This window comes from Chironomus tepperi, unplaced genomic scaffold, assembly GCF_022539635.2.
Source record: "Chironomus tepperi strain 1889 unplaced genomic scaffold, CSIRO-AGI_Ctep_v1 contig_128, whole genome shotgun sequence".
In the NCBI taxonomy this organism is placed as follows: domain Eukaryota; kingdom Metazoa; phylum Arthropoda; class Insecta; order Diptera; family Chironomidae; genus Chironomus; species Chironomus tepperi.
Genome location: NW_027226250.1, coordinates 134,665 through 148,911, shown reverse-complemented (window position 1 = coordinate 148,911; position 14,247 = coordinate 134,665). Strand labels below are relative to the sequence as shown.

The window sequence follows — 14,247 nt, the reverse complement described above, 5'->3', positions numbered from 1 at the left end:
TTTCAATGATTACAAAAGGTCCTCTCAGTTCTTCTTATTTCATACCTTACTTATTATGGTATCATATATCATATGTAATTGAAACGACTGTGAATATGAAACACAACTTTTGGTCTACATAGGAACAAAAATTCTTATAAGAATCAAGTCCAATATGCAACAGAATTTCATTTTCGTTACATTTCTCTCTCATTTTTACTCTCACCAAAAAAAATTGAGAGAGATCTACCAAAATAAGATCTACAATAATATACCGTCAACAGAGCATTTCAGTACATTTATCCACTGTCTCAATAGTATTTCAATCGTGCATGAAAGCGGATGCTTTTCGAGTTCGGCGCGTATTTTTTTTTGTGTGTCTCAACAAAAAATTTTCCTTTAAGTGAATTAAAAATTATTAAAGTTCAATTAAAAAGTTATTTTGTGAGGACCGTACGGTCGGCAAAAAAATATTTTAAGTCTCGTGTATGGATTAAGTGTGATTCACAGTAAAAGTGTCTAAAAAGGATTACACGGAGAAAATAGAAAAAAAAGGATTACGAGTCAGTGAAAAAGTGGAAAGAAATTGAATAATTGAAAAATCTTTAAAGGGGATGTTGAGCTACGGCAATGAAAAATTTTAAGGAAAAGGTTAAAGTGAATGAATTTTAAGGAACTGCTGTTATCTGTGAGGAAAGTGATTAAGAAGTTCTTTTGATAATTTTGTGAATAGAATTTGCGAAAATAAAATAATAAGAATAATTTTTTTGTGTGTCTTGTCGATGGATATAAAAGTTATGGATATAAAATATTCAGAAAGAAGAAAGGAGGAATAAAAAAAAATAATATAAAAGAATAGTGAAGATATACCGGGGAATATAAAAATAATAACAACAAAAAAAAATTATAATAATTTGATTTGAGTCAAGAATAAAGGAACGACGAAGTGAAAAAGGAATATCAAGAATAAAAATTGGAATTTTCGATTATGTTGACTCAATTCTATTCACAAACTTTATGAATTTTATGCAAACAGAAAGTTATCCAAAAAAAGCCATTCGATGTCGAAACCTTCAATTGGGAATTATAATATGGAGGAGGAACTGAGGTGTCCGATTTGCAAGCAATTGTATGTGAATCCAGTTCTTTTACCATGCTATCATGCAGTGTGTCTTGCATGTGCATTGGACAATCAAACACCAGCGACAACTGTTGCAAATGCAGCCGCAGTAAATGGTGCTGCTACTGGATCCACAACAACAATAAATCATCCATCATTACATCTTCTCCAACAACATTCCCAATCATCGTCATCATCTGTTAGTACAGGCAGTTCAAGTGCAACGGAAAGTGTCTCAAGTGATCAAGATCAAGCGGATAAAGTCAGTATTTTGAGTGAGGCAGATTCTGGTGTAATTTGTTATAATTCACGTCCAAACTCATACGCCGGAACACCAAATCTACAAGGATTATTATTTCCACCGTCTGGCTCCGTTTATTCACTTGCATGTCCACTTTGTCGTAAAATTGTATTTTTTGACGAATCTGGTGCACGAAATCTCCCTGCTTATCGAACAATGGAATCAATTGTCGATCGATTCTGTGAGCGTGAAGCATTAAGATGTCAAATGTGTGACACAAGTACACCGCGAGTCGCATCTGTTGTATGCGAACAATGTGAAATCAGATATTGTGATCAGTGTCGCGATTCGTGTCATCCAATGCGTGGTCCATTGGCAAAACATATTTTAACGAGACCCCGCGGTGCATCACAAGTTCGTGAAAGTATTTGTATAGAACATTCCGAATCATTGACAATGTTTTGCTTGGGATGTAAATTGCCGACGTGCAGTCAATGTTTAAATGAGCAGCGCCACAATTCACACGATGTACAGCCTATTTCACAAATATGTAAAGCACAGAAGGTATGCAAAGTGATTTTTCATGTTCTTAATAATAATAATATTCTCCTATAAGCAAGGAATTTCCTCTTCTTACTTTTTTTCGTACATTCAATTCATTATGCCATTCGAAAGACATTCGAGGAAGAGAAAAAAAAGAGCAAAATTCAAAAGGCTCCGCCGTCCGACAACTAAATAAATAAATTAATTTTTTAATATTTGTAGAAATATATCCATACACATACCTTTGTGCTGTGTGCGAAAAAAATGAGAACGATTTAATTAACATGCTGAAATTCTTACAGACTTATTCATTTTGTGCTTGGTAATTTCCTTAAAAAACAGTATTATTCGTATCTCTTATTTGCTATGCCGATATGAAGATGTTAAATGGTTGTTGAGACAAGATGTGATAAAAAACTTTATTTAATGACCCGTCAAAATATATTTAATGCAATAAAGATATTCGCGATACTTTATTGGATAATTATTCAATAAGTTCAATATTGTGTGCAAATGAAAATTATCATGGGTAGGGTTTTTTTTGTGCATAGGTGGATAAAATAAAGGCGTTAATAAATGTGAAGTAAAGGATTTTTTTTTCTCGATATTTTAAAATCCAATCTGTATAAAGTTATAAATTTAACACGTATGAAAAATTATAATATTAAGTGACTGCTGATTAAATCTTGAGAGGGTTTATAATAATTTATGACTTGATGTCATTTGGATGAGACAAGATGAGATGTATTAAGAAAATGTTGGTGGATTTGCAATCTGTTCATGGATTCCTTAGAGAATTTAACTAAATTTCAATAAAATTGTGTAGGAACGTTGGACATTGGACTCTGTAACAAAATTTGTAGAGTCCCCCACTCCTCCTAAGCGATTAGTAATTTCCGAACTTTCCTTGACGCACACTAATTAATTTCTTTGGCCATCAAGAACTTAATCAAGGGGACCAGTATACCTACTTCGACTGAACCATGCAGTGGCTTCTGGGAACAAAAAAATTGATCGGGCCTTCCTTAATAAGGTTACCTGAGTCCTGAACATTCGACCGAAGCCCCCATTCAGAATTAACTTTTTCATCCATACTTAACACTGTGTACCAACCTCTTCTTAATAAATTTCTTTATATGCTGTTTTTGACCAAAAATCAAATCTAATCCATGACCTTCCTTACACATTGTCTGAATATCGATAGCTTAGTATTATACAATGTATAATGTCAAGTTCAATCTCGAATATCATAAATCGGTTAATCGATCCAATTCCGGCACCAAGCCGGCGTGATTCTGCTATGATTTCCGATTTAAATCGAATCCAGCACCAAGTCAAATTCACTCCAGGATTTTTTATCATTTAGCTTATTTATTTTTCTGGAATGCTAAATCTATCAACATCTTCGCTAACTTACTTAATTTTTATTTGGTGTCCCACTAATTTCCCACAAAAATCTACTTAGAGAAAGGTTTTTTAATAAAATAAATGAAGTGGAAGGAATTATGTTTAATTAGCTTTTAAACAATGTCTATTCAAGCGAATTATTCACACACAATCATCAATTCATGTTTACTTTCATATCTCTCTAATCCTTGTTTACTTTCGCTCGCTTGTGTGTACGTATCATAATCTCAAATATTTTGACATTAAGTAAATTTTATGCTTCCTTTTATAGAAGAGCTTCTGAGTAATTTTGTGATATTTTTGAAGATTTTTGCAAATTTTTATTCAATTCTTGCTAAATTTTTGCTAAGCATATTAAGGCATGAGTTCTTGAGGGTCACCCAAGACCCCCTTATTAAAACATGTCAGGACCTAACCTAAACAGCATTAAAGCTGCATCAAATGAAAAAAAAAAATACAAAGCTTCATACACATTCTGTCTGCTACCCCTTGAGCAGTATGCAAACATCAAAGAATTCAATTCAACAAACATGATACATGCCATGGGATTTCAATTGAAACAAAAAATTGCAATGTATGAATTGAGAGATTCAAAAGCATTCAGCTAGTATTTTTTTTAAAGGCACATAAATATTTAATTAAATATTTACAAAATAATTCCACATATGGTATTTAATTTTATTCAATTAATTGACTTTTCTCAGGACAAATTCACACACAATTGATGTGGCAGAAAAAAAAAATGAAAAAGTCATACATGCAGATACTATTAACACTGACTGGGTGGAAAAAAGAAATGCCAGTTAGCAGCTTTAGCTTCTAATTAAATATGTAAATATTATCTCTTATGCGGTATTGCTAAGCAGACATTCAGTACCTGTCAATGTGACTTCAATCATTCTCTTGTCTACTATACCGTGGATATTATTTTCCTCGAAACGTGTTTAAAATAGCGGCAAGTGGGATTAATGCGCTTATTCTTTCACAATGACTGAGATGACTGGTTGAAAATATAAAGTCAATTGGTTCTTAAGCTTTAAAGTCATTTGATAGAAAAAAAATTCAATTAATTTATGGACAGGTGAAATATTTGTGAGATTAAACAATCATGTGTACACAACAGATTAGAGGCTGTGATCTTTCGATTCTTTGAAGATTAAGTGGTTGATTTGTCGTAAGACATGCCGCACTTATTGAAGTTGACAAGCGGGTACAAGCTTGATAGTGAGATTGAATTCTTTGGATTAAGTTGTTTATGCCTCTGTTGGGTCTGTTTGCTCCTGAAAGTACTGTTAGGTCTGTAGACCTTAAGAGGTTGATGCCATTGTTGAATCTGATTGCCATTGTTGAATCTGATTGCCCCTGTTGGCTCCGTTAACCCTTTAGGCCTTCAGAGGTTGATGACTCTGTTGGCTCTAATTGTCCCCATTGGCTCCGATTGCTTTGTAAGTCTTAAGAGGTTGATGCATCAGTTGGATCTGGTTGACTCTATTGGCCCTATTGGCTCTGTTGGCCCTAAGAGGTTGATCCTCCTGCAGACCTCAGTTAATTGACCAAAACCTAAAAATGCGCCTTGTACACCATCCAAAAATTATTCTAACTCACAAACTTTTTAACTTTAAAGAACTTGAAGAGATGAGAAAAAAAAATCAGCAACGGCAGCATTCAAATATTTACTCGAAACTTCACGATTTTTTTCACAACTTTTTTTTCTATTTGCTGCTGTCTCTCTATTTTCTTTGTCTATCTCCTCTAGTCAATTTTGTCACTCGTCTTTGATAGTTTTTTTTGAGCTACCTGCTATCACATGATTTTAATCCAAGATGATGGTTTGGTGTTTGCTTAGATCTTCTGTCACTGAAACTATCATTTGACTGAAATTTACTTTCAAGTTGTTCATTTTGAGTAGTCAGTAAACATTAAGCCAGCATTCCACAATAAACATAAAAAAAAGAGTTTTGCAAAAAAAAAATTTTTTTGTCGATCAATTTAAATTCTCATTCATTTTCGAATTTGACAACTGTCATATTGAGTCGACCAGCATACGACCAGCGATATTCCCCATAAATCGCAATCAATAGCTGAATATATGTATATTGAAAATTAAATTTAAATAGCGTTTCAAATAAGCTCAGTGTCTATATGGACATTTTTGTGAAATGAATAACGAGTTGAAGCGACTACTTGTTTTACTGTGTGTTTTCCTCATTTGACTTTAACATCATGAACTGACTGTATACATGGTAGGCTAAAGTAATACAAGAATATATGCAACGTGCGCTGTCTCACCATAATATCTTACTGCCTTATTTCTTATTGTATTTCTTTTACAATTCAATGAGCAAAAGTCTGCAATCAAACGCCTTTCAATCATGCTGAAGGTCTTAAACAAGAAATTTAATTAAATTAAATTTGCATTGGAGTAAATTTTCACATAGTACATGCTTGCTATTGGGAAGAATAAAAACACACACAGAGTGTACAGAAATACGAGAATATTCTTATATTCGATTGAGGATTATTATTGTCCAATATTGAATGAATGAATTGAGTCAATTTTCAATCTCTTTATGAATTTACTCTTTGAAATGTTCGATGTTAAGGTTGAGGTTCCTACCGAGAGACCTCGATATAAATTACATTAAATTGTTGTGCAGAATGTTATGGATCAATTGGATATGATGTTTACCATTTTGGAAGCAGTTTTGGGACAATTCATGTAAAGGCATAGCAAAGGGGGATGCAGTACCTCCCCCTCCGCCTCTTCCATCTCACTGTAGACCAAATTCTTTAATTTGATTAGTCTGTTTGCTCCAAAAATCCGGGTCTTGAGTTGCTCAATCCAACCAAGACATTCTGAGCTCAGAACCTCTAAAAACTCATTTCTAGATAGACATCACTTACGAATAACCCCCAAAAAATCATAATTTTGGACATACTTGAAAGTAAATCATCTCAAATTCATTTCATAACTGTGCCTTTAACTGGACCAGCAAAATTGCATAAAATATGACATTGACCAAATTTCTCGACATTTAAGAATCACTAAAGATAAAAATTCATGTCCAATTTCTTCTTTATCTTCTTATTCATTTCATTTAGCAAAGAAAGTAAGTGAGTAAGACAGCAAAAGGGATTTAGTTGTGGCACAAAATAAAAAAAGTTGTATATGCATTTTAAATCCAAGACAGGCAATTTAATATCATGGAATTGCATTAACATTTTAGATGAGCAATGTGAGAGGAACCAAATTGCATTGAGGAGAGAAGAAAATTGATTGAATGAATGATGATGAGGAAAGGAATGGAAAGAATGAAAGACATAGGAGGAGATTGGTATCATGAAGGGATCAATAATGTTATTTTTATAAAATAATATTAAAAAATACAGCAATCTGGCATTGAGACAAAGATAGATTTATGACAAAAGTGCATGGCTGAAACCCCTCCGCATCGACTCAGAGAAATTGGTATTAAGCTATGTAACAATAATACTGTAACTGATCAATTTTTCGTACTTACATGCAGTCATGAAATGGAAGTGAAATAAAAATCCATTTATTCTTGTCATAGAGAAGAAATCTCATTAAAGACATGTGCCTCAGAGGGTTGACATTAATTTAAATTTTTTTTTCTCCTATTCATAGCGCTGTTGCGACGACAAAAAGAGGGTGACGGGGGTTGAACTTTATTTTTTTCATTCCATTTCAATTCTCTCTGGTTGTTTTCAGCTCATATATTTTGCTATCTATTCCTTTTTAATATTTTTCAGTCTCCTCACAGAAAATGAGGAATAAAAATATTTTTTAATTAAATTATTGGCTCAATGTTATCGATCAAAAAAATTTCTGGAGAGCACTTGGAAGAATGGAATGGATATTATTAATATAATGAATTGGTCTTATGCACTTTCATCGTCATCATCATTGTCATAATAATAATGTTTAATTGGAAGGGAAACATGCTGAACACTTTTCTTTCTTTCCCTAAATATGAAATATTTTTTGATAGATTAGGAGCGGATATATTTGGGATTTTAACTGTCAGAATTTCTTTCCTTTGTTGTGATGCAGAATATTAATTTTTTAGATGCTGTTAAGGAGTTAGAGACAATATTCGAAGTTGACTTGGAGCCCGAATTACACAAATGAAAATGTCTCTGCAATGGAGCTTGCAAGACTCTGTTAAAGATATTTGATGCTATCAAATAGAAGCTGCCTTCAAGTTGATGCCAAATGGTAGCTTGGTGGCGGAGTCTTATTCATTTGTATAGCTCGGATTGAATTATTATTGAAGAATTATCACAACTACTGAATTTAAACAGCTATTCTATGTATTTAAGATGAAAATTTTAATTTAAATCAATTCCCGAATAGCCCAAGTCGGTCAGACTTCAGCTGAATTTTTGGCCATAATTTGGTCAAATTTTAGATGATTTTTCGTATCTCTTAGGTCGAGCTCTTGATGAAAAAATGTCAAAACTTCAGGAATATCATTTAAACAATCATACAGCAGAAGATTTGAATCCCGAGTTGTTAACTTGAATTTGAATCATTCCCGAATAACCCACGTCGGTTAATCGATCAAAAATCCAGTACCAAGCTAGTTAGACTCAGACATTCTGTTGGATTTAAACTTAATCCGGTATTAAGTGTGAGTCACCCTATCTTGGAACCAAGCTTTTTAATCGATTAATCAATTCGTGTCATTCGGGATTGAAAACAATGCTATTACTCCTATTACTTCCCTTGCTACGCAACGAAATTAGAAACTGAATTTAATTAAATTTTTCAATGAAGTCGAATCAATTTGAGACGAAATATGAATCCCACAACTGCATCCCTACCCCTCAAAAATCAGAAAAAATACAATTTTAAATCACTATACGCGTTATTGAACAAAGTTAACGGCACCGTCTAGAAAATATTCATTAGAATATTTTGATTATAAATTCCAGACAGATTATCATAAAAAATAATAAATGTAACTTAACAAGACACAATATCGATGAAAACAAGCACAGAATTTTATTGTCATGTAATGACAGATATTTTAACAGGCACAATAAAATTTGTAGGATTAGAAATAATTAGCGAAATGGAAAAATGGAGACGACAAGATTAAATTCCAGTGCTACCGGAGTATTAAGATTAAATGACTATAAAAGTCATAGTCAACATTTTTTTTCTATTTCCTATTATTAATCCATTATTTTATTCTAAAATGACCATTAGCCACCCATAATTTAAATCCAAAAAGACATAAAATATTCGAAAATCTGGGAATTAGTATAATTCATAAAAACATATTTCGTCGTTTCTTTCTTTTTATTGGCCACAAAAATTGCTAGTCATAAATTTTATTTTTTTGATTTTTATGACATTGGATATAAAAAACTGTTTGTCATCGAAATGACATGTGAAATATTTGAAAATTTAAAATTCATAGAATTGAGTCTATGAGGAGTAAAAAAAGAAGTTATTATTTATAGGTCTGAATTAAAGTTTAAACTGTGTCCATGTAAATATTATGTATATTTAATGTAGAATCGATTTATGTTTCCATAACTCGTAATTTTTCTGAAGGGGGTTGTTTGTAAATTACGTCCATCGAGCTTGATTCAAAGGCTTATAAGCTTTAGGCTTATCCTGGCAGCTTTTTAGTTTAATAAGCGTGTCCATGGGTAAACTCAAGCAATATAATTGGACATGCTCAATTTTGCGCACATTCTCATGAACATGCTTCTTATCTTTTCGGGTTGATAGCTGAATTCCCACCTTTTCAGTCGTGGTGCTTTAGATTAGGTTCTGAAACATTGCGGTCATCTGATTCTGACGAATTTCGGTATGATAGGAGTGTAGCCAGAATTTTATGGATTCATTATTGACCCCAATACTCCTGGTTCCCCTTTTCTTTCAATAAAACAGTGATATATGACCTAAAACAAGACAGAAATCGAACCAAATTTTGTATGGAAAAGTCGACTCGATTTCATACAAAATTCAAGTCGACTTCGAGCTCTGGAACAAGATGTTGAAGTTTGACCCTCAAAAGCAAAGTAAGCTAAAACCGATCACAACCATGCTCATCTGTTAATGGACATCATTGAAGAACAAACCCCGTGATTACGTCCTTTTTCATAAAAATTTAATGTTCATTAAAACCCACTCAATAATTATTAAACACTCAAAAAAACCGACTAAGTGATTGCACAACTCAGAAAGTCGCCAATTTAATTTAAATTAATGTGCATTTCGTATTAATCCATTATCATTTTCATAATAAGATTACCCGTAAAAAAACTTTTTCTGCCAAATATAAACCGGCGATAATTTTTTATTATTTTTTATGAATCACTAACAAGCATATACACAAATTTTTGCATATCCAAAAAAGAGTATAAATAAATAAAAACTTTTTATTTTTTACAATCCTATAGACTTAAGTTATTATTCCGACTACTGCTAACTAAAATACTAATCCGTTCGATTGTAAAATATAATTTCGTCGATGTCAAGCTTCGACCAATAATCGGTGACTAGTAATAAAAATAATAAATTTAAGACTTTTTGTTGTTGCATACTTTAAATGTCCCGCAATTTATTTCCTTGTTCATGAGCTTGTCGTAGAATTTGCTCATTTTGAGATTTTTTTATTTATTTTCTGTATGACTGCAAAATTATTGGAATAGCTGATAAGTACCCGAGTGACACATGTGGAGAAGGCTCTAATGGAGCTTTTAGGGTCCGATAAACCTCTTTTATCGACACCAAATGGAAGCCACCTACTTATGGCAGCCATTTGGACGCTAAACAGAGGTGATCTACTTTTGGCAGTCATATGAACGCTAAACGAAGACAGTATCCATTTGGTGTTAATAAAAGAGGTTTAGCAGAGCCCTTAGAGCTACCCTGGTAGACCCTTCCTCATTTGTGCTACTCGGGCAGTTACAAAAAGTAAAAAAATAAAGCAATTTCTTTAATGGCTTTTAAATATTTGCTATTTGCAACAACGTCAAACTCTATTGAGGAAGATAAACATAAAACACACAACGTAGATGGGAATCTCTTTCCTACTCTCGCTTATGCCATTATTATTGCAATAATATGAAATAACCATACCACAAAAAAAATATAAAGATTGTTACAATAATAATAATATCATTGGATTTTTTAAACAATTTAAAGCAGAAATGGATGAACATGAAGAATGAAGAGAAGAGAAAATAAAGAGACAACGATGAGAGACTTTCAATTCGATTATATTTACTGAATAAATCAATATTTCAGCGCGGACACTTTGTGTCATGTTTAATTTGGATTCTTTTCTTTCTTTTCTCTCTGGTTTATTATATTATTTTCTCATTACGGGATTAAATTTGAAATGAGCAAATAATGACTGAGAAATTCAAAGGAAATAAATTAAGAAATTTGATTGGCAAAAATTTTTGAGTTAAAGGAGTTTTTTTGGTGACTTTAAAAGGGTATGGAGCGCATTTTGCGTTGTTGTTCACTATATTATTTCGTGAGATCCCTGTCTCGGAAGGTTTTTTGGACTCGGGACAGGATTTCTCCGTTCTCAATCCAAACATCGAGAAAGCAAACTGTTCATTGAAGGTTATAGCGTGGTTCATGGGGCCGAATTTCGGTCAGATCTCAGCTTTTGTTATACCTTCTTGGCAGACACACGGGATTGAAAGAGCATCATATTTGGTAGAATCAAAAACTAAGTCAGTCTCAAGCCAGTGGCAAGTTTCAAGCCAGTTTAGGCCAGTCTCAAGAATTTCAGTCTCAGCCTCAGTTTAACCTCACAGCTCAAGCCAACCTTTCAACCTCAAGCCAGCTGTTCAAGCCAGCCCTCTTAGCTGAGCATCAAGTCAGTCTTAAAACTTATTAGGTTAACTGGTCGCATAGTGTTTTAAAAGAGAACATCTGTGATTCATGCTGGTAATCCTATCACAAGCGTTGCATGTCTGTAACTAACTTAAAATGCCAAACCACCCAAAACGAACCTAAACCTTGACTACACCTCAGATTCAGCTCAAGAAATCGCACAAAAAAGAAAACCTTTCTTCCTCAATCAACTCTCTTTTGATTATGCTTTTATTTGATTAAAGACACATTGAAATATTTGACAATTTATTAAAATAGAAGCGATTGAATGTGAATAGATAATGACATCTAAATAAAACATACATAGAAAATAGTTTATATAGTCGATACTAAGAGATTTATTAATGATTAAACGGAAATTGAGTAAACAAGCCGTGAAGCGTAGAAACAAACATTTGAAATACATTTCTCATCGTGCATTTGAGATAATGAGAATTAATTTATTGCCTAAATCGACAATTTGAAGGTGAAATTGCAAAATATTTTACATACTTATTGTAGCTTTATGGCTATCGGAATCTTATTTCTCTATCATTCATTTATTTCTCTTATTTTTCGATTGATGACTTGTTATTGTTCGCATGGCGCAAAAAAAATTACAATTTTATTTCTTTCTTTTCTTTTGCTTAATGAAGTGATGTGAAAAAAAATACTACAAACAGCACAGCAAACAGTATACAAATTTATTGCCAATAACGGCATTAAGATTAATAAAATCTCTGCTTGACTCGTCTATTCAAAACAATATATTTTATATAAAATTTTTTTATTCGCATAACATAAATACATGTAGCATATATCGAAATGATTAATTGGCTATGGCATATTGAAGAAGAAACTTTTTTTCATTTTTACAGTGCATATGTTTATATATCGACATTGGAAATGATGGGTCGTTATCATATTTTGGTCGGATAGACTGGGCTGTAGCTATTGTGTTGAATGGAACAGACAGCGATTTGTCGGTTGTATTGTCTAGTCCCATCTAGTAACAAACTTAACAATTCATGGCATAATTCACAAATGTTGAGTTTTTAACTAGACATAAGCTAGCTAATCACAGCCTGTTCCACTTGAGAGTAGTTGACTACTGTGCAGAATAATGCAAAAATTCAAAATCATTTTTTAAAGGGTCTGAAGCATCTAACTTGGTTAGAGAAACAGATTCATAACCCAATATACTGCTCTAACAACTTTTTTCACCATTTAACCTCAAATTAAGCTACGCAATACACTATCGTATCGCCAAAACCTTCAAGTCGGCAGCCAAAATTGTGACGACACACCTAATGTATACTTTATTTGTACTGTAATTATATCTGCTGGCTCAAAAGAGATTGAGTCGGTCACAGACCAAGAAACGTATTCAAGGAGGCTCAAGTCTCGTTTGACAAAACTCGCAAGACCCTTATAAAGAATTTTTGCTGCATAACCTGCATGGCACAACATAAATTGTGCTATTTTGACACACTTCTATCTCAATCTACAATTCTTAGTTTCATTAATAGTTTCAACTAAATTTTCATAATTAAGATCTTTCCAAAATACGTCTTAAATGTCCCCTAACTCAACCACATTTCAACTCATTTTTTTCTCTCATTTCATCTTCTTATTCAATCACTTCTTTTTCCGTAACGGTGCGTTGTTGTGTGGCAGAAGCGAAACCCATAATCATCTCCAATTAATTATTTAAATCTCTGATATTTTTTTGTTCTCTAAAAAGTTTTTCTATATTTCTTTATGCTTTGTTTTGGGCCTCACGTTGAAACACTTGTGCCTTAATACTTAAACCCAAAAGAAATGTAAATACTGCCAAAATTTGAAAATGAAAGAAGGCCTTTTTTTATTGAATTTACATTCTTTATTTAATGATAGGCTTGCTAATTAAACAATCTAATGCCGTATTTGTTTCTTGTCTCTGTTTATGCCTTTTTGTCATAGAAAAAATAATTAATCGAAGATATAGCAAACAATTAATAAAATTTCCGATATTGTTTGTTCGACGAGTTTCAACTTACATAATTAGTTATGTGCCCAAATACGATAGGGAATAGATTTATTAGTCTCTTTTTATTGCAAGTCTTTCTCCGTGAAGGTTTTTACACTGACTGCTTAATAATGCTGATTGATAGTTAGAAATGACATTTTGGAAGTTATTGAGAGGCTTGTTTTTATGGAACGAATGGTTATTGATGGATATTAAGTATGAATATTTTTTGGTAATGAAGCTTGTAAAATTTTACCCGAACAAAATTGAGATAAACTTTATTTTTCGATATGGCCAATATCAGACCCGTATTTTTAAAGTTTTCCAATAAATTTAAAAACTTAATGAGAAGAATATAAAGCATGAATGAGGCTCGTTTTATCTTCACGCACCTGGAAATGATCGATCAATGTTTAGATATGACCATAAATTTATTATAGCACGCATATCAATAACGATATTTATTAGTACGATACACAATTATTGACATTTTTCTTTATCAGAAAGTTAAAGTTTTTTTTTTTGCGACCTTGTCGCGTATACGAATTTCGACAATTAAATGCTATAGCATGAACAATAAAAATTCCTCGTTCTATAATATTTTAAGCATTTTTTGGTTCCTAGTCTGTATTACTGGTTTAATTAATTTAACGGCACTTAACAAATAATTCAATAGATATTTTTTTGTCATGAACTGATTTAATGCTTTTAATCAGGGTAGGTATTTGTGGTGTGACCAGATGTGGCTATTTACTTATTCTCTTGGCTTAACTGGTGACGAGTTTAGTGCTGAATTTAAGAAATTTCTGAAATTGTCCCTAAAATTGGCTATTTTGTCTATAAGGTGTTCAAATATTTGATCAAAATGTACAGATTCTCGAGATATGTCCTAGAATTGCCAAGGCAGATCAATTGTGAACCAAGGCCTCCCTCAGATGTAGCCTGAAACTAGTCCTATCGTTGGCTACCCCTTGGTAATTTTCAATACCAAATCAGGTAAAATCTGACTCATGAACAGGCAGTAATTGATGCAGATTTGGAACATTTCTTACTTTTTTACACATCCTGTGTTGGGTTAG

At 32.6% G+C, this 14,247-nt stretch overlaps 1 protein-coding gene across 2 annotated transcripts in view; it reads left to right on the top strand.

Annotated features, from left to right (window-relative positions):
* Nucleotides 1-315: 315 nt before the first annotated feature.
* Nucleotides 316-14,247, top strand: part of LOC139087620 (E3 ubiquitin-protein ligase TRIM9-like) — an 82,735-nt gene continuing 68,803 nt past the window's right edge. For both annotated transcript variants that reach the window (XM_070636481.1, XM_070636480.1), the window contains exon 1: nt 316-1,904. In XM_070636481.1, coding sequence (XP_070492582.1) covers nt 1,041-1,904 — 864 coding nt within the window. In that variant the 5' untranslated portion in view covers nt 316-1,040. The remainder of the gene's footprint in view (nt 1,905-14,247) is intronic.